This window comes from Nyctereutes procyonoides, unplaced genomic scaffold (genome assembly GCF_905146905.1).
Source record: "Nyctereutes procyonoides isolate TBG_1078 unplaced genomic scaffold, NYPRO_anot_genome, whole genome shotgun sequence".
Taxonomy (NCBI): Eukaryota; Metazoa; Chordata; class Mammalia; order Carnivora; family Canidae; genus Nyctereutes; species Nyctereutes procyonoides.
In genome coordinates, this window is record NW_026575139.1 from 27,882,610 (window position 1) to 27,902,245 (window position 19,636).

The 19,636-nt window shown below is 34.4% G+C and overlaps 1 protein-coding gene across 8 annotated transcripts in view; it reads right to left on the reverse strand.

The window, feature by feature from the left end:
- Window positions 1-19,636, reverse strand: part of PCNX1 (pecanex 1) — a 158,603-nt gene that overhangs the window by 33,166 nt on the left and 105,801 nt on the right. For all 8 annotated transcript variants that reach the window (XM_055303723.1, XM_055303722.1, XM_055303720.1 and 5 more), the window contains 9 exons: window positions 19,503-19,594; window positions 12,668-12,777; window positions 11,916-12,021; window positions 10,396-10,488; window positions 9,004-9,154; window positions 6,081-6,222; window positions 5,170-5,347; window positions 2,459-2,567; window positions 1,522-1,651 (listed from right to left, as the gene is read on the reverse strand). In XM_055303723.1, the coding sequence (XP_055159698.1) occupies window positions 1,522-1,651; window positions 2,459-2,567; window positions 5,170-5,347; window positions 6,081-6,222; window positions 9,004-9,154; window positions 10,396-10,488; window positions 11,916-12,021; window positions 12,668-12,777; window positions 19,503-19,594 (1,111 nt within the window). The remainder of the gene's footprint in view (window positions 1-1,521; window positions 1,652-2,458; window positions 2,568-5,169; window positions 5,348-6,080; window positions 6,223-9,003; window positions 9,155-10,395; window positions 10,489-11,915; window positions 12,022-12,667; window positions 12,778-19,502; window positions 19,595-19,636) is intronic.

Consider the following 19,636-nt stretch of genomic DNA (forward strand, 5'->3'; position numbering starts at 1 on the left):
TATCTGTCTCCTGCTAATGTGATTCTTAGTTGAGCTAGAGGGACCTTGAAGGGCAGAGGAAATTCTTCTTCCCCCAAAACAGATATGGTTTTAGACTCTATATTGCAACTGATCTTTACAAAACTATCACGTGTCGACTTCTAGTGAAAGATCAAAGAAAAATATACACAATTGCCTAAAAAGGCTGTTAAAATACTTTTCTTTTCTAGTTATGTGTCTGTGTGAGGCCAGATTTTCTTCATATACTTCAACTAAAACAACATATTGCAACAACAGACTGGCTGAAGAAGCAGATATGAGAATCCAGCTGTCTTTTACTGAGCCAGACATTAAAGAGATTTATAGAACTACAAAAACAGTGACACTCTTCTCACTGAATTTTTTTTTTTGGTGGGATGGAAAATAGTAATTTTCATTACAAAAATATTACTTATATTAACACATAATAGATTTATTGTTGCTATTTTTAAACGAAATAATAAACATCTGAATTTTTCTGAGTGTTGATTTCTAATACAGTAGCTATCTGTAGATAAAACCTGTACCAACAAAACTCATTGGAGACTTTAATAACTGTGAAAAGAATAAAGGGGTCCTGAGACCAAAACTGCTGCCACAGAGATTATTTTGGATTAAATTTAAGTTAGCTGAGAAGAACAGAATATAAATAACACTGAAATTCATTTTAAAAGAGCAATGCCATATGTGGTTTTACACTAAAGACCAGAGCAAAAGTTTCATATCCCCAAGCTAGTCCATTGTTAAACAGGTGATACTACTACTTTAACCAATTATATACACTAATGTGTGAAAGTATAGACAGAAAAGAAGCAGTCATGGAGATGGCCTGTACAATTACAAACTAATATAAGCTCTTTCTGAATCATTAGGTTAATACATGTTAAAAGCCTTAAAATGTTTAGGCTTCATGACTCAGTAATTCCCCTTCTGGATAATCTTTCTTAAATTTAAAAAAAAGAAAAAAGAAATTTGGAGAGATTACATATAAGGATAGTTTTAGCAGGCATCAGATGAAACAGCTAGCCAAAGGAACTAAATCTATTTGGAGAAAATACTTTATGCACAAAGATGGTCATTAAAAAGTCATCCTTGTGAAAAAACAGAAATAATCTATAGAAAATTTAGCTCTGCAAATAGCTATTTCTAAGAAAGCTATAACTAATAACAACTGCTATAATGAAATAACATCATATGGCATAAAGATTCAGAGTAGTAGCAATATGGAACCAACTCAAAGAAATAACATTAAAAAAGAAAAATGAGTATATTATTAAAAAAATTGGTCTTAAGAAATCTTAGAAAAACTGGCAGAGAAAAATAGTTATTCTAACTCTTCTAATTTTATATGACTTTAAAACTTTAAGAGTATTTATACAATAGTTTTAGCAAAATATTTCAACACAAAAACTATTAGCCATGAATTACTATAATAATGCTGTTGACAGTTTTTCTTAGTAAAGAGTAGATAAAATTGGCTTTCAAATGTTTTATTGTACTCACTTATAATCTCTCTCCCAGAATTTCACAGGTCGAACATATGAAGTGATGAATATTGCACTTCCCAGAAAGGGATTTAGTGGAGTAGAAAAAAAGGCAGATACAGCAGCCTGAACAAACAACATAGCTGAATCTATGAAAAAACTGGTTAAGGATTTTAACACTCATCTGAGTGAGTGCACGTGTGCACGCACACACATAAATACATCTCACAAACACACTGCGATTACGGCAATGAGAACAATGAGGTTCAACGGTGGAGTGAAGAAGGGGGTGCCATTGGACAATACAAGGGGATACAAGCAGAAACACACAGCCAGGAAAAGTACAGCTTGGCATAATGCTTTGAGGGGAGTCAAATAAATATTTGCTAATAAGTATTTGGTAAAAGTCCATATACTAATTCTTGAATAAATACGTTTGGGTTTAATTTTCCAAAAGATCAAACTAAAATTTACGTATACAAAAAGTCTGCATTTCAACATCTATGTGGTCACTAACCTTTACTTTTATTTAGAAAGTACTTTTAAAGAAATGATGAGAATATAAAATTTTAAACATAGTTCAATTACAATGATTATGTTTATTTTCATTCATTTAAAAATATTTCTAAGGATTTCATATTTATTAAAATTTCCTAGACTTTAATACTGATATATGTAAACATAAAATTTTAAATAAAAAAAATTTTTAAATGAGATTAATTATAAAACCTTAATACTGTCTTCATGTTTAGATGATCTGTAGGTCACCAATGCTGATACAAATTCAAATTAAACAATCAAAATTGGTACAGGTGTGGACTCAAAGGACTGAGAATATCTGATAATCTATCAATTAATAACCTATATTCTATGCCTGTGAAAGGTTATACCTACAAACCACATTCACAGTAAGGATATGATTGCCCTTTCTTACACAATTTTTATTAGAAGGATACGGGGCACTGCAAAGGGCTGAGCAAAAGCATGAAAAGCAGAACCCCATGTAATTTGCCATGGGGCAATGTAAGTGTATACAAACTGCAATTTATAAAGGAGTTCCCAAAGCTGTAGGAGGAAAAGAAAAACAATCAGTAAAAAAACCTATCATTAGATAGTTGAATTAGAAAATGAAAGACCTCTAAAATGTATTTTTTTTCATAATAGGAAAATGGCATTAAAATTATTTTTCTTTGCATAAAATGAAAAGACATATCAACTGCCAAAACACTGAACATATATTTAAATAAAGACAGCTAGTTGATTTATGGACTTGTGTTTCATCTGTTTAAAAAATTCAATGCCCTCTTTTGGTTATATTACTACTACTACAAGCAAAACACAGAAAGGTAGGAAATCTAGACGTTTATAAAGCTTAAGTAATTCATACATATTTTTATTCCAAGACACGTTTTCATCAAATTTTAGTGCTTTGAAAATGGAGTATGTTTTAACTGCAATGTCAAAAGAAATCTGAAAGCAGCTAGGCAGGAAACAAGTTGCAATACAGTTGTCCATGCTTGTCTGCCTAAGGATTTAGTAGAACATATCAGGGATCTGTTCATACTCTTCAATTGTTATTGTCAGTACAAACACAACACACAATTTTATATAAATTAGGGCTTGTTTTGTTGTTGAATATATCTTCAACACTGAAACAGAATTATTGTGTTTGTCCAAAACTGCCTCTGCATGTCAGGCAATACAAGGCCCAACTCAACAAAACAGACACTGGATCTTGGGGCAAGAGGTTCATACTAATTTGGTGCTGAGATTCAGGCACTAAACACCTCATATTTAAATTGTTCAACTAATTGCAAATGAACCTGTTTAACTTCCAATTTAAAAAAGAAATTACAACGTCAACCAATTAAAAAATGCAGATGAACTTCTGCATTCTTTGCCATGATTCAAAATTATGCTGGTAATCCTTGATTATCAATGAGATCAGGATGACAGGAAGTAAAAGCAGCATGTATATTATCAAGATGTCATTATAACTGCCTAAAAGCAGTAACTCAGAAAACTTCAGATTCTAAATGTGAGTCAGATTGAACTCAAACTTTGACTCTAATGTTAAAGAAAAAATTATATGCAATTACAGACAAGTGGTCAGTAGGTAAAATCACTTTTTATACATTCGTAGTAGTTTTTTCCTGTAAGATTTTTAAATTGCTGGTGCATCTTAACAATGATATCTTAAAAAATAAATCTAGAGATCCCTTGAAAATTACTTATTATCACTATTAAGTTCTGTCAACTAACCTTACATAATTCAAAGTCCTAGAGGGCAGAACGCTATTTGTTCATTAATGTAGCCTAAGCATCTAGAACAGTTCTAGAACATTGTATGCTTTCAAGAACAATTTGCTTAGCAAATGAAAGTATTAAGAATATCCGAACTAATGCAAATTAAGTCTATTTCAGAGATTGTTTCTACTTTATTGAAACTTTCATTTTTTTTCCCAACCAGTAAAATAAGATGCCATAAAATTTCCAAGCTAAATATTTAAATTTGTGAGAAACCACATGCTTCTTTATACAAACAATTCTTTCATTAACTTTCTGGCTTCCTCCTTTGGTTAACCATGCTCACTAGAAGAGGAAATAAATGATAAAAATGCATACAAATTAGTGATTGAACAAATACAATACTGCAGTATTTTAGAAGCTACTTAGTACAATGTTTAACACAATATTTTGAAATTGACTATCACTAAAACCTTGTTCAAATTAATGGTTTTCCATGTACTGTTCCCATCCTAGGTTAGACTTCTAACACATCTAAATTACTGTCATAGTCTCTTAAACTGTTCTCCATACCTTTAGGTTCTCTCTTCCCCAATTCATCCCAAATGTGGCTGACCAGGCTAACTTGCCTAAAATTGGGCTTTCATTGTGTTTTGTAGCTGTCATATGCTTCAGCTCTCTGTTACCTATCAAATGGGATAATATATGTCAAAGTCCTTTGTATGTGGTCAGCGTTAACATGAAATCTAAGCTCTATTTAATTTATAAATAATCTGACTCACAACTGTTTCACAATCTGTTTCATTTAGAAAGGTGGTAGGGTTCAGCAAAAAGATGGTTAGAAAGGGAAGCAGAAGACCCAGGTTTTGTCATCTCATTTGTAAAAGGACTAAAAGTACCTTAGAGGAGTAGATAATAAATTTTAGAAGCATTCTGTAATTTTCAGAGTATTCTGTAAATGTCACCATCAAACTAATTTCTGATTCCTCCCACATGGCCTCCCTGGCCTCAGTACTATCTTCACTTAGCTATCAGGTTATTTCCTCCCTCCATCTATCCAGCAGCCCACAGCCCAGTTCCATTATTACCATGTCTATTTCCAGAATTATTCAAAACCACACCCACTTTTGGAAGATTCTAGATATGTAAAAATACATAGCTATTGGTGTTTCTCTAATTTTTCTATATAGCTTAATCTTATCTTCCTACCTATAGCAAGAAATATATCTTTCATGGATCAGTGACTTAGCATTACTTAGGGATTCTAATATGCTCCTAAATAACTGATTGACTGAAAAAAGATATTACTTAAAAGATAATGAAGCAAATGATATGCAGGCAGAACCCTCCCTAAACAGAGTATTACCTAGGGCGATACTTTTTACAGATAGGGATATTCCTTTCAGTGAGTGATAATTACCTTGTTGAAGAGTATGGACATGAAGAAGAGATCTAACAACATGGTCTCTGAAAACGCTTCATAGTCAATTTTGAAGAAGAGCACAGTAAAGATGACTGTGACATACTGATATGTAGGGCTGCTAAAAGAGGATCGTAGCAACTTCAGACCAGCAATGGTGATCATTAAAGCACCTAATCTATAATATAAAGAAAGCACAACTCATTAATCAATGACTGAAAACTTTAGAAAATATACTAACTTTAGAAAAATCACTATTTCATTTACTATGCTTACAAAATATATATATATCAAATATAAACTTCTAAAAATGATTTATATAGCTAGGCAAATCATATTCTAAAATAAACTATTATAGTATTTCCTTTTAACAATATGTAATTGATTCCTATTCTTTTATATAAATAAGAATGTTTTAAAAAAGTATTGTAATTCTAACATATGGTTCTCTAGTTTCTGAACATTTTTATTTCTTTAATATTAATAGCATTTAGCACATAAAAAAACAGGTATTAAGGCTTACCCAACAATATCTACCTTGTCTACTCAGTGGATAGGCCTATAGAATAATTGCAGAGGCAAATGACCACCTATATTGCTTGACTTACACAGTACACAAAAACATATTTCTCAAACCTACCATCTAATATTAAAAATTAACTTTATTAATAAATGACTTCTCATAAAATATTAGTTGACAATAAGATGTCCAGAGTAATGATACACAAGAGCAGAAACAGATGTTCAGGAAGGGAAGTTAAAGACACAATTTCACCTGAATTTTTTTTATCTCACAGTGTATTGCACCAAAGATACCCTAAATTATTTATTTCTACTTGATCAATGTCTTAAGACATTGCTTATGACAGCCCCTAGCACTTAAATATAGATGAGAGGAGTATTGTACTTACTCTGTATCCAGTTTTTTTGGACTAGCAATTGTCTCTGCACTGCTACTAAGTTCATTGAGAACAATCAATGGATAAATGATATTCTTCTCCACAAAAAGAAGCCACACATGAAGTTTCTCAAACCACATCATAGTGGCTGCATCTAACAAGGCAATACAAGAAGATCACATCATCTAATGTATAACATACAAGCGTGACTCATTTTATTTTGCTGTACTTTATTACACGTTCCAGAGACTACCTTTTTTTTTTTTTTTTTTTAACAAATTGAAGGTTTATGGCAACCCTGTGTTAAGTCTATCAGCACCATTTTACAACAGCATTTGCTCACTTCATGTTTCTCTGTTACATTTTGGTAATTCTTACAATACTTAAAACTTTTTCACTATAATTATATTTGTTACGGTTATCTATGATCAGTGATTTTTTTTTCCTAAGATCTTATTTATTTATTCATGAGAGACACAGAGAGAGAGAGAGGCAGAGATATAGGCAGAGGAAGAAGCAGGCTCCATGCAGGGAGCCCAATGCGGGACTCAATCCCAGGTCTCCAGGATCACATCCTGGGCTGAAGGCAGGCACCCAACCGCTGAGCCACCTAGGTGTCCCTGATCAGTGATCTTCAATGCTTCTGTTGTATCTTCTTTGGGATAATATGAACTCTATCCACATAAGATGGCAAACTTAACCAGAAATGCATGTGTTCTGACTGCTCTGCTGACTGGCTGTTCTACCATTCTCCTCCCTCCTCTCAGCCTTCCCTATTCCTTGGGATTGAAATTAGGCCAATCAATGACTCTACAATGGCCTCTAAGTGTTCAAGTGAAAGAAAGAATTGAATATTTCTCATTTTAAATCAAAAGCTGGAAATAATTAAGCTTAATGAGGAAGGCATGTTAAAAGCCAAACTAGGCCAAAAAGCTAGGGCTCTTGTGCTAAATACTAGTCAAGTTGTGACTGTACAGGAAGTTTTTGAAGGAAATGAAAAGTGCAATTCCAGTGAACACACAAATGATAAGAAAGTGAAACAGCCTTACTGTGGATATGGAGAAAGGTTAGTGGTCTGGAGAGAAGACCAAACCAGCCACAATATTCCCTTAAGCCAAAGCCTAATCCAGGGTACATCCTTAATTCTCTTCAATTCTATGAAGTCTGAGACAGGTGAGGAAGCTGCAGAAAAAAAAGTCTGAAGCTAGCAGAGGCTAGCTAGATCAATGAAGTTTAAGCTGCAAGTTATCCACAAGATCCAGCTAAGATCATTAAAGAAACTGGCTACAGATTTTCAGTGTAGACTAAACAGCTTTCTATTGGAAGGAGATGCCATCTGGGACTTTCACAGCTAGAGAGGAGAAGTCAATGCTTGGCTTCAAAGCCTCGAAAGCCACGCTATCTTGCTAGGGGCTAACATAGCTGGTGACTTTCAGTGGAAACCAGGGCTCATGGACCATCCCAAAAATCCTCAGGCCCTTCAGAATGCTAAATCTACTTTGCCCGTGGTACTATAAATGAAACAACAAAGTCTGGATGATAGCACATCTATTTATGACATGGTTTACTGGATTTTTTTAAGCGCACTGTTGAGGCCTATTGATCAGAAAAAGAGATTCCTTTCAAAAGGATGCTCTAAGCTTTTACTAAAAGGCCAAGGAAATTTGCTTTGAGAATGAATAGTCAAGTTTGGTATAGAAGGCTTTTAAAAGCATCAGAGTTGGGGATCACTGGGTGGCTCAGCAGTTTAGCACCTGCCTTCGGCCCACGGTGTGATCCTGGAGTCCTGGAATCGAGTCCCGCATCAGGCTCCCTGCAAGGAGCCTGCTTCTCCCTCTGCCTGTGTCTCTGTCTCTATCTCTTATGAATAAATAAATAAAAAATCTTAAAAAAAAAAAAAGCATCAGAGTTCTCAAAACGAGTTAATTTATCTCCAAATAACTGAGGAATCCTCTATCATAATGCACTAACTGAAGAAAAAGTTTGAGGTCAAACTATTGGCTTGTTTAATCACAGATATATAATAAATGATTACATAGTTATGAACTTTTATTATTTCTCTAAAATGAGGAATTATGGTATATCACAAGTCATAGGGCCAATGAACAAAGACCAACTACTTACAACATGAAAGTCAAGTCAGAGTTTAAAGTAGACTGGCCCTCTTCCTCTTTTAGGGGGCATTTTATACTTTATCCCAAATCTGAACAAGAAAGAACATTACAAGTGTTTTAAACTTCTTTTCATCTGATCAACTCTTTTATACCCTTCTTCTAGTGGGACATAGTGTTATCAATAGAAACAGGAACAAAGTTCTCTCTATTCCTCCATGCTTTGAGCTAAAAATATTTCAAAGAAATCTTAAGGAGGACTGGATTGCCTGTATATAGAAAAGAAAACTTAAGGAAAGGATAAGGACTAGAGAGAGAAGCTGTAGACATGCACAGGATTGGTCATTGAGAGGTCTATGAAGAACAATATAGAAAGAAGTCTTATTCTGTGGAAGTCAGTCTTGTGGCACTGACATTTATACTTCAACTGAAATTAAAGCATCCTGCAAAAGGCTTGACTCATTACAGCTTCACATCTAAGTATAACAGGGATGCCTGAGTGGCTCAGCAATTGAGCATCTGCCTTTGGCTCAGGGTGTGATCCCAGGTCCAGGGATTGAGTCCCGCATCCAGCTCCCTGCGAGGAGTTTGCTTCTCCCTCTGAGTCTCTGCCTCTCTCTGTGTCTCTCATGAATGAATAACTAAAATCTTTAAAAAAAAAAACAAAACAAAACAAAAAAACAAATCTAACAAATACAAGCCAAAGTGTTACTTGATGATACTTGTCATCTACTAAAGTAAAACAAAAACAGAAACAAAAACAAAAAAACCAACGACAAAAAAGTCCGTAATATTAAAAAGAGCAATGTTAACAAAATACTTACTCCGAACTTCGTACTGACTGTACTCTACTGTCTTCAGCAGAGGGTGAGAGAAGCAGTGCCATGGTAGCTGTTTTCTGACTTGAGGCAGTACATAATGGGTTACAAAACCCACAAAGCCGACCAATGCATACAACACATACTTGAGAGCAGGCTAAAAGGAGGATAAAATTGAGAAAATTAAAAGTGTTTTTTGAGATCCATAGAACTTCTAATTTGTCAATTCAATTTTCTACTTATTAACAAAAAATGGCAAAGTCAATTTTCGAATCTAAAAACCAAACATCTGTCAACAAAGATGACAGTTAACACTGTTTCTTATGTGGTTAAAAGTTAAAAACAGTTAACACTGTTTTCTTTTTTTTTCATCTTCTCACATTCCTTTCCCTTTTCCTTTCCTTCTTTCTTTCTCTTTTCTTTCCCTCCCTCCCTCCCTTCCTTCCTTCCCTTCCTTTCCTTCCTTCCTTTCTTATTGGTGTTCAATTTGCCAACATACAGCATAACACCCAGTGCTCATCCCATCAACTGCCCCTCTCAGTGTGACGTCACCCAGTCACCCCACCCCCCGCCCACCTCCCTTTCTACCACCCCTTGTTCATTTCCCAGAGTTAGGAGTCTCTCATGTTCTGTCTCCTTTTCTGATATTTCCCACTCGTTTTTCTCCTTTCCCCTTTATTCCCTTTCAGTATTTTTTTAAAATTTTTATTTATTTATTTATGATAGTCACAGAGAGAGAAAGAGAGAGAGGCAGAGACATAGGCAGAGGGAGAAGCAGGCTCCATGCACCGGGAGCCCGATGTGGGATTCGATCCCGGGTCTCCAGGATCGCGCCCTGGGCCAAAGGCAGGCGCCAAACTGCTGCACCACCCAGGGATCCCTCCCTTTCAGTATTAACACTGTTTTCTTACATGGTTTTTCTGAAACTTGTACTAAGGTTGCCCCGTAGATCAACACGTACAAAAGAAGTGGTGGTATGCCACACCAGATATCAATTATAAAAGACTGCAGCTTCTGTCTTAGGCTTTCTCACTCTAAGACCACTGGCTCTAGACCACAACTGCCATTTTGTGTGGATACTCAAGCAGCCTATGGTGAGGGTCATATAGAGAAGAACTCAGATCTCAGGCCAATGGTCAGGAAAGAACTAAGGCCTGCTGACAGCCTCGATTGATGCCAGCCCCATATGACTGTAGCATTATAACACAGCCTGAACTGGGATCATTCAGCTAAGCTACAATCAGAGTCATGACCCAGAGAAACCATAAGAAAATAAATCCTTTTAAAACTGAACGAAAAGTCATATATTTCAGCACTATGGACAAATATTACAATCAAATAAAAAATGAGTCTAAACCGTTATCTTCCCCCAATCAAAAGATCAAAATGATTTTTTACCTGCAATACTGTGAACACTGTGCTTACATGAATAGCAAAATACAGCACACCAATTACAATGCATACTACTAGGTCAGACTGTAAACGCTCACTCTGGAACAAAACAGAATTATCCAACAATTACACAAAATTCAAAAATATGTATTTCTTTTATTCCCACATTCAAAAAAATAATTTTATTGATCCTATTCTTCTAGATAATTCTTATACATAATAATCAGCTATAAGTCTTTTCTTCCTGAATTTCCTGATATTTTGGTTTGACAATGGAAATATCAAGGAAATGAAACTAGTTCTACACACTGTATAACATAACAAAGTCTTTTATTTATTTACTTTTAAATATTTTATTTTTTAAGTAATCTCTACACGCAAAATGGAGCTCAAAGTCATGACCCTGAGATCAAGAGATTCGTGTTCTACCAATTGAGTCAACCATGGGCTCCTCTAACAAAGCCTTTTAGAATGAAGATTTCTTTCTCTCAATTGATCTGTATGTTTCATTTTTACACAAAAGGAAATGATGTACTTAAATCACTATATCAGTTATAGGGGGATACTGTTTTGGATAACAAAGTTATGCTTTCCCATTGGTTTTTTAAAATGTTGAAACTGCATGTCTTATTTTACTTACTGGATTTTGGTTCTTTTAGTGGTTGTAGTAAACTGGAAACCTCTCAATATCTTAACTAGTCATCAACTGACCCACAGGTATATGCTAACCTTAAACTAAATTTAGAAATATGTTACTACATGTAACATGAAATGTGCTTTGCTAACATGGAAACTGAAGTCAGAAAAAATCCTGAGGCAGCTTTATACTTCTCAAGTTTGAAGAACATGTGAACAACTCAAGTTCATTAAGGCAAATGTCATGACTAATTCAAGACCTATATAAATTCAGTTGTTCACAAGTGGAAATAATCTAAAATAACTAAGAAATATGCTTTGCTTCATAAAACAGATACACATCTATAAAATTCATTTTTCAAATAATTACTAAAATATAGACAACATTGAATTTACTAAATTAAAAAATTTTTAAATTATGACATTTTCTTAAGTATAAATAAAATTAGTAGAGATAATTGCTATCTCCTATCTAAAAAATAAACACACATACACTTTTCAGACTGCTGTAGAGGAATAAAACACACTAAGATTAGCAGGTGATTTACAAGGACAGTTTTTATCAACAAGAACAGTAACAACAAAATCTAATTTATGTTAATATATGGATCTTTCAAATCTAATTTAAACTGAATAGGATTAAGAATTCTATAAACAATTAAATTACTTCATTTCACCTAATCTGAAAATGAATATTTAGCATACTCTTTTATACAGTAACAACTTTTGAGAATGAGCATTTCTTAACAGGTTAAAATCTGACATAAAAGCAGTCAACAATATATTATTTGCACACACATTTTCCCCAATTACAAAAGGCCTTCATTATATAACATGACAAACTGTCTAAAATTTACATCTTTAGATGATTGTAAAAAGCTAAAACTTACAACAGAATTTCTAAGTTTTTCAGGCAGTGGATCTTTTACTTCAGACAGAGGATCTTCTGGATTTTTCTCTTCTGTTTTTGGAAAAATCTTGGATTGTACCAAAGAGCTTTAAATTAAAAAAAAGAAAGAAAGAAAGAAAAGAAAGGAAGAAAAAGGAAAGAAGAAAGGAAAAAGAATAAAAAATCAATTCATAACGTGAAAACCAGTACTTCAAATGACAAATGAAGTTTATGACAAGTGTTCCAGGGCGCCTGGGTGGTGCAATAGAGTAAGCATATCCAACTCTTGGTTTGGGCTCAGGTCCTGACCTCAGGGTGGTGGTACTGAGCTCCATGCTGGGTTCCTACATTCAGCTCTGTCTGCTTGAGATTCTCTCTTTCTCTCCCTCTGCCCCTCCCACTCATGCACACAGGCACACTCACTCTCTAAATAAGTAAATCTTACAAAAAAAAAAAAATCAAGCATTCCAAGCATATTTAAGCATTAGTAACTGACTTCTAAAAAGTTTACAATACTATAAATAAGCATATAAGAATATTTTTATTAAAACATAATTTTTAGAAGGGAAAAAGCTAACAAACAATCCCAGCTAAATTGATTAGAATGATCCAAAGTTAATATATTTGAAACCCAATACAGTTAACTCAACAGCACTTTGACAAGGTGGTGGGAAAACAGATCTTAAGTTAAATCTGGAAGAAATCCAAACTTATTTAAATTTCTTTAATTCAGTAACAATTGATTGCACTTACAAAAGTACAGATGGATCACTGCTTTGTCGGCTGAGATGATAGGATATTGCCACTAATAAACCACAAAAAATGGAGAAAAGTACGGGAATATGCTGGCCATCCCATGAATCCTGTTGGAAAAAAATGTTCTGTTTCAGAGAACAATATGCTGTTACTTTATCATCTATTATATTATCCTTTCATGTCAGTATTTTGGAGGAAGATAACTAAATTTAACAAAAAAATTTTAGCCATATTATCAATTGTATTCTTTTCTAGATAAATTTAGATTTATTACTTTCTGATGAGCTAGAACTTTACTAGATCATCTTCAGGTTTCTTTTGGTACTAAAGCTCTATTCATACACTAGGAATGAAACATTTGCGTCGGATAGATGTTGCTCTTGATTTCTTTCATATTTCATGTGGTATTAAGCTTATGGTAAACTACATTCTCCCTTTAGAAAAATGAAATAACTTGGTGCACACATTTGATTATATATAATAGAGGAGGGAAAAAGCAACACATAGTACAACACATTAGATAAAACAGAATGCTGACATCGCTGTGCTTTTATCCTGATACCTTTGCTCATAATATGCTGCCATTATATCTTCCAGAAAACTGAGTAGGCATTTAGTGCTCTTGAATAATGAACTCCATATTCCCCAAAATAAATAATGCAAAGGCTAGCTTCTAAAGTCAACCAAACATGTGGATGTAGATATGCATGTCATGTCTACTCACTGCAAGATTTCTGGAGTCTACTAGCAAGATATCTGGTAAAGAGTAGATAATACTGACAAAAGGAATAGTTAAAAATTCTTAAGTATGGCCAGTGAGGTAAACAGCATACTATTCCTTCTTTCTCTGGGACTCAAGAAGCAGGAATGGTAGGAGTGGGAATGCAAATGGTGGTTTATTATAGTACTTGGGTTTTTTCCCATTTAATAATAAAGTCTTGAAAATTGTTACACATCACAACATACAGATCTTTCTGTAATGGCTACATCAAAACATCATTATCATCATATTGAACACCATATATTAAGCCCCATTCTTAGATCTTTGCTATTTCCTAAACAATTTTTTTAAGATTTTATTTATTCATGAGAGACACACACACACACACACACACACACACACACACAGAGAGAGAGAGAGAGAGAGAGAGAGAGGCAGAGACACAAGCAGGGGGAGAAGGAGGCTCCATGCAGGGAGCCTGATGTGGGACTCAATCCCGGGACTCTAGAATCACGCCCTAGGCTAAAGGCAGGCCCTCAACCGCTGAGCCTCCCTGGGTTCCCCTTCCTAAACAATTCTTATGACCATCCTTAGAGATATATACCACTGCTCCCCAATTTACAGATGAGAAACTGAGGCACAAAGGGTTCAAGTAATTTGTTAAGTGGTAAAGTTAAGAACTGAACCTTCTGATGATTGGATTTACTGAGAAGGAAGTTAAGCAATATAGGAGTTTGAGAATGAAAGAGATAAATACATAAGGAAATAAAAGAGAAACTGTGTGTAGGAACAGCATTTGCACAGTGATAATCAGGGAAACATATCAGGTATATGAGAGAGCCAAGGAAGACCATGTGTGGTCAAGATGTGCAGTGAGAGGTGAAAGAAAGTTAGCCTACAGCTTCCATAAAGCACAGTCCATGGATAATGCATAAAACCTGACAATATACATACACAAAGCGTAAAGTTAGTTACTTAGACATAGCGGGGCAAATACCAAAACAATCAACATAAAGAATTGAAAGTGGCAACTCTAAGGAAGGGATAGAGAGGGGATGGTTATTCCTGGCAATACGTATTGTAGAAATATCTGATTCTTTGAAAGATATACATGTACAACTTTAGTAAACATTAAAACTAATAAAAAAGATTTCCAGTACATCTACTTTAGAAAACTGGCAATTCCATTTCAGGGATTTACCCAAGAAAAATGAAAACATGTGTGTGTTCATTGCAGCTTTATTCATAATATTCCTAAACTCTAAACAACTCAGATGTTCACTTCTAAGGCAACAGAGAAGTTGACATACACATATAATGGGAGTAAGGATGATTTAAAACTAAATGGGGTATTTTCCTGCAGGAAAAAGGAACACAATAATTTGGATGAATCTCAAAACATTATATTGAACAAAATATATCAGCTACAAAAGAGGTGTGATTCCATTTGTATGAATTTCAAGAACGCCAAGTCTATAGTAAAAGTAGTTGGGGCAGGGAGGGAAATTAAAAGGAATATGAGGGAAATTTCTCATGGTGATGGAACTACATCTTGGTAAGGGTGTGTATTATAAAGGTATATGTATTTGTTAAAATTTATCAAACTAACTAAGATACATGGATTTCTTATATAAAGTAATGTATAAATTCTTCCTCAACTAAAGCAAAACAAGTGTTTGGAGAAAACTAAAAATTCCTGCTTTCATCTGACAAATTCTTGACACTACTTTATATTGCTCTCAGACAAAAGAAAAGCATACTTAAATTGATCTCAAAATCACTTATTTATATCAAGAATTTAGAATACTCATACATTCAATATAATTCATGAATATTTAAATAGATAGTAACTACAACCTTTATTGAATAACTAACTAAAAAAACAAATAGCAAAACAAAACAAACCACCTGATTTTTCAATGAACTCTGGTCAGAAGTGGGAGAAATTTCAGTTAACTATGAAAAAACAAAACAGAAGTTGACTACTTTGACAGATTAAAAGATGGGTTTGTTCTACCCACCGTAGTGGGTTTGAACATCCAAATTCTAGCAATCTCTTAAAAAATATGAAAGGGATCCCTGGGTGGCGCAGCGGTTTGGCGCCTGCCTTTGGCCCAGGGCACGATCCTGGAGACCCGGGATCAAATCCCACGTCGGGCTCCCGGTGCATGGAGCCTGCTTCTCCCTCTGCCTATGTCTCTGCCTCTCTCTCTCTCTCTCTCTCTCTGTGTGTGTGTGTGACTATCATAAATAAATAAAAATTTAAAAAAAAAAAAGAAAAAAAAATATGAAAGCATCAGGCAGCCCGGGTGGCTCAACGGTTTAGCGCCACCTTCAGCCCAGGGTGTGATCCTGGGGACCCTGGATCAAGTCCCACATTGGGCTCCCTGCATGGGGCCTGCTTCTCCCCCTGCCTGTGTCTCTGCCTCTCTCTCTGTGTGTCTCTCGTGAATAAATAAAATCTTTAAAAAATATATGAAAGCATCTAGAAAGTATACACACATTACTAGGATGCACTAAAGTTGTTTTAGAAAAAAATTTTTAGCTTTTAATGAGCTAAAAAAGTTCAAGGAAAAATGAATAAACATAAGGAAAACAGAAATCAAATATAACAAATATAAACAGAAATAACAAATATAAAAGTCTGTATTAATAGATAAAAAGAAAATCCATTCCTAAAGGTATGTAATAATGCCTCCCAATGTATCCAACTGCCCAGAAGTAACTATGGTTATCAATTTCTTGTATATTCTTCTATCATTATTCTATGTATATACAAGCCATTGGGTATGTTTTAAAAAAAAGCACAAAGGAAACATCCATTTGGGGGGGATATTACCTTCCTTTTTATTAAAACACACACATACACACACAAATGTGATATATATAGCACACCCATACAGGAATATTATTCAACCTTAAAAAGGAAGGAAATCTTGTCATTTGCAACAACATGGATGAAACTGGATGGCATTAAGCTAACTGAAATAAGCCAGAGAAAAGAGAAATATTTCATGGTATTATGTATATGTGAAATTTTTTTTTCAAAGAAGAAGTCAAATTCATAGAAACAGAATAGAAAATAGCTGCCAGAGACTGGGAGGTTGGGGAAATAGGGAAAGGTTGGTAAAGGAGTATAAACTTTCAATAAAGGTCTGGCGGGGGGGGGGGGGGGATGAGAAATAAGTGAAGGTCAAAAGGTACAAATACTTCTGGTTATAGGATAACGAAGTCATTAAAATGTAATGCAAACCATGGCAACAGTATTTAATAAGACAGCACTGCATATTTGAAAGTTGCTAGGAGAAAGATCTTAAAAGTTCTCATTAGAATGTACACAAAAAAGCATTGTAACTGTATGAACAATACTTACGTATCGTGATTATTTCATAATACACACAATTAAATTATGTTGTACATCTGAAACTAATCTAATGATACATGTCAATTACATGTCATTAAAAAATTAAATAAACTTAAAAATATTTTATAAGGATGAATAAGGTCTGAAGATCTAATGTATAACATAATGACTATGGTTGATAACACTGTATTGTATAACCGAAATTTGCTAAGAGTAGAACTTAAATGCTCTCACCAAAACAAAACAAGATAAATATGAGGTAATAAATGTATTAACTTGATGAGGGGAATCCTTTCACAGTGATTCAGATCATCAAATACACTTTTAATGTCTTATCATTTTATTTGTTGATTATACTTCAATAAATCTTGAAAAAACAAATGGCTTGTCTTGAAAATCATTCCACATTACCATATAAAAATGTTCTAAATCTGCAGATTTACTGTAATGGGTGACATGTAAAACTAAAACAGTATATGAAACGTCATATCCAACAAAGAAGAAAATAATTCATCTTCCTGTGTACCTTTAGGATTCTTTGGCAGTTTTATGATTGCTCTTCTTCTGCTAGATAGAGTTAAATAGCCCATTGTACACTGGTCTAGAAAACTTATTGCACTGTTAACTTCTACGATTCCAACTTCCAAATAATGATTCACTTTCCAAAACATGTCTTAAAGCACAGATCTAAAATCTGTACCGTAGGATGGTTTACAGGCAGTGCACCTTGGAGAAGTTTGCATTTGGATCTTGCTGCCTCCAATTCTTTCCTTGGTTTAGCTCCATCGAGTATTTCCCTCTCTACTGGGTACCCCCCACCTTGAAATGAAATCAAGTCTCAGATCTTTTTAAAAAATAAAGACCTGAAAACAACCCCCATTACGTACATGTTATCCAACTATATTTTAGAAAGAGTATCTTACATTTCCTTAATATTTACTCAAACCCAATCTTATATTCATCTAGCTTCCTCAGCAAAAACATCAAAGAAGTGGTTTGTTGAAGTCACCAATAACCTGTTAACTGCCAAATTCAATAAAAACTTGTTTTCAGACAATTCTGCCTCTGAAGTTTCCTTTGTGGGATTCTGTTCTATCCATCACTTAAATATCAGCATTTTCCAGGGTTCTATCTGCATCCATTTCCTCTTGTTAACCCAGGTTAGCAGTTTTTACTTACATTTTCACTAGGTTGATGAATCCTAAATCTTTTCATCATTATCTCAAACCTCTCTACATAAACTACCCACTATGCCTCTCTCAAATACCCCATAGATGTCATCAAATGAATGTGTCCATCTATAAACAACCACCTCCCTCGCTAAACTCAGAGATCTCCAATCTTAGGCACTAGTATCACTATCTAACCAGCTGTTCAAGCCAGACTCTACCCAGAAGTCATGCTGGACTCTCTTTTGGCTTTTTTCTCCTTATCCATAGAGTCTCCAAATACATTCACTGAATCTAATTTTAGTTTGGTCCCTCATAATTTCAAGATTGCAATACAACTCACCCCATTTTGGATCTTTGATTATATTTCAATCTCCTTTCACACCAGAGACTAAGTAATCTTTTTGAAACGCAACACTGATCATTTCTTTACCTTACCTAAAATATTCTGATAGTCTCTTAAAAAAAAATTATGATGGCCTTCCATCTCCACACCAATAAGTTCAGGGTAAGATATTTCATAATCCAGCTACTGCTTACGTTTCCAGCCTTACTAAAGGCTGTCTTTCCTCGTGTACCCAAAAACCTCCAGCAATTTCAAATTATTTGCTGCTTCCTGTACACAACACATTTTCTTAAGAGCTCCATGGCTCTTCATCCCTTATTTCAACTAGCTAATTTCTGTTTGTCAAATATTGGTTAAAAAGCTAACTCCCTTGGAAAATTATCTTTAATTCCTTTTGGCTGAATAAGGTGATAACTTATATGCCTATACCACTCTGTTTTCATAGCCTTCATCATCCTCTCCTGAAAGTGTTGATTGACTTATAAAAAAAAATAATACTTGAGGTTGAGAATTGTTTACAAAAAATTTAAGATTTTTATGTTTACAACTTGGTGACAATCTTTTTAAAATAGAGCTAATTGGGATGCCTGGGTGGCTCAGTGGTTGAGCATCTGCCTTCAGCTCAGGGCATGATTCCGGGGTCCAGGATCGAGTCCTGCAACAGGCTCCCTGCAAGGAGCCTACTTCTCCCTCTGTCTAAGTCCCTGCCTCTCTCTTTCTGTGTCTCTCATGAATGAATGAATGAATGAATAAATAAAATGAAGCTAATTAAGGCTCATCCAGATCTTTGTAAGTCAATAATGACATTAAATTTCAGTGCATTAATTTTGACTAGAATGTATCTTAACTTGCAGTCCTTGGCACTTGTGCTCAGGAGCTTCAAGAAATCTTGATGTGAATAAGACATATATATATTCTTAAAGATCTAAAATTAATTTCATATTGTTATTATCACCAGCTTAGTTTTAATAATCTGTTTCTAATATTAACCTATGATTACTACCTGAAAAAGGATTTACTTTTAATAATCGTTAACCATGAAATTGCTTTCAAATTCAAAGTAAACAAGAATGAAAATAATGCTCAAAATACAAAAATCATGGAAATCAATGCTACAATGGCCCCAGGGAGAAAGAGGGAAGGGGGCCTACATCATTATTAGTCAATTAAAAACAATCTTCACATAGAAAAATAGCCTTAAACATAAAATTGTACTATCATGTATTGCTCACCTTTAAAGCGCCATAACACAATCCATACAGTAAGGCTACTGCCACAATGCTACAGATAAAACTGTAAAGTGCTGCAAGCAAACTTGTAGTGGCTAGACAAGAAAATGAAAAAAATTTAGCATTTTATAAACATT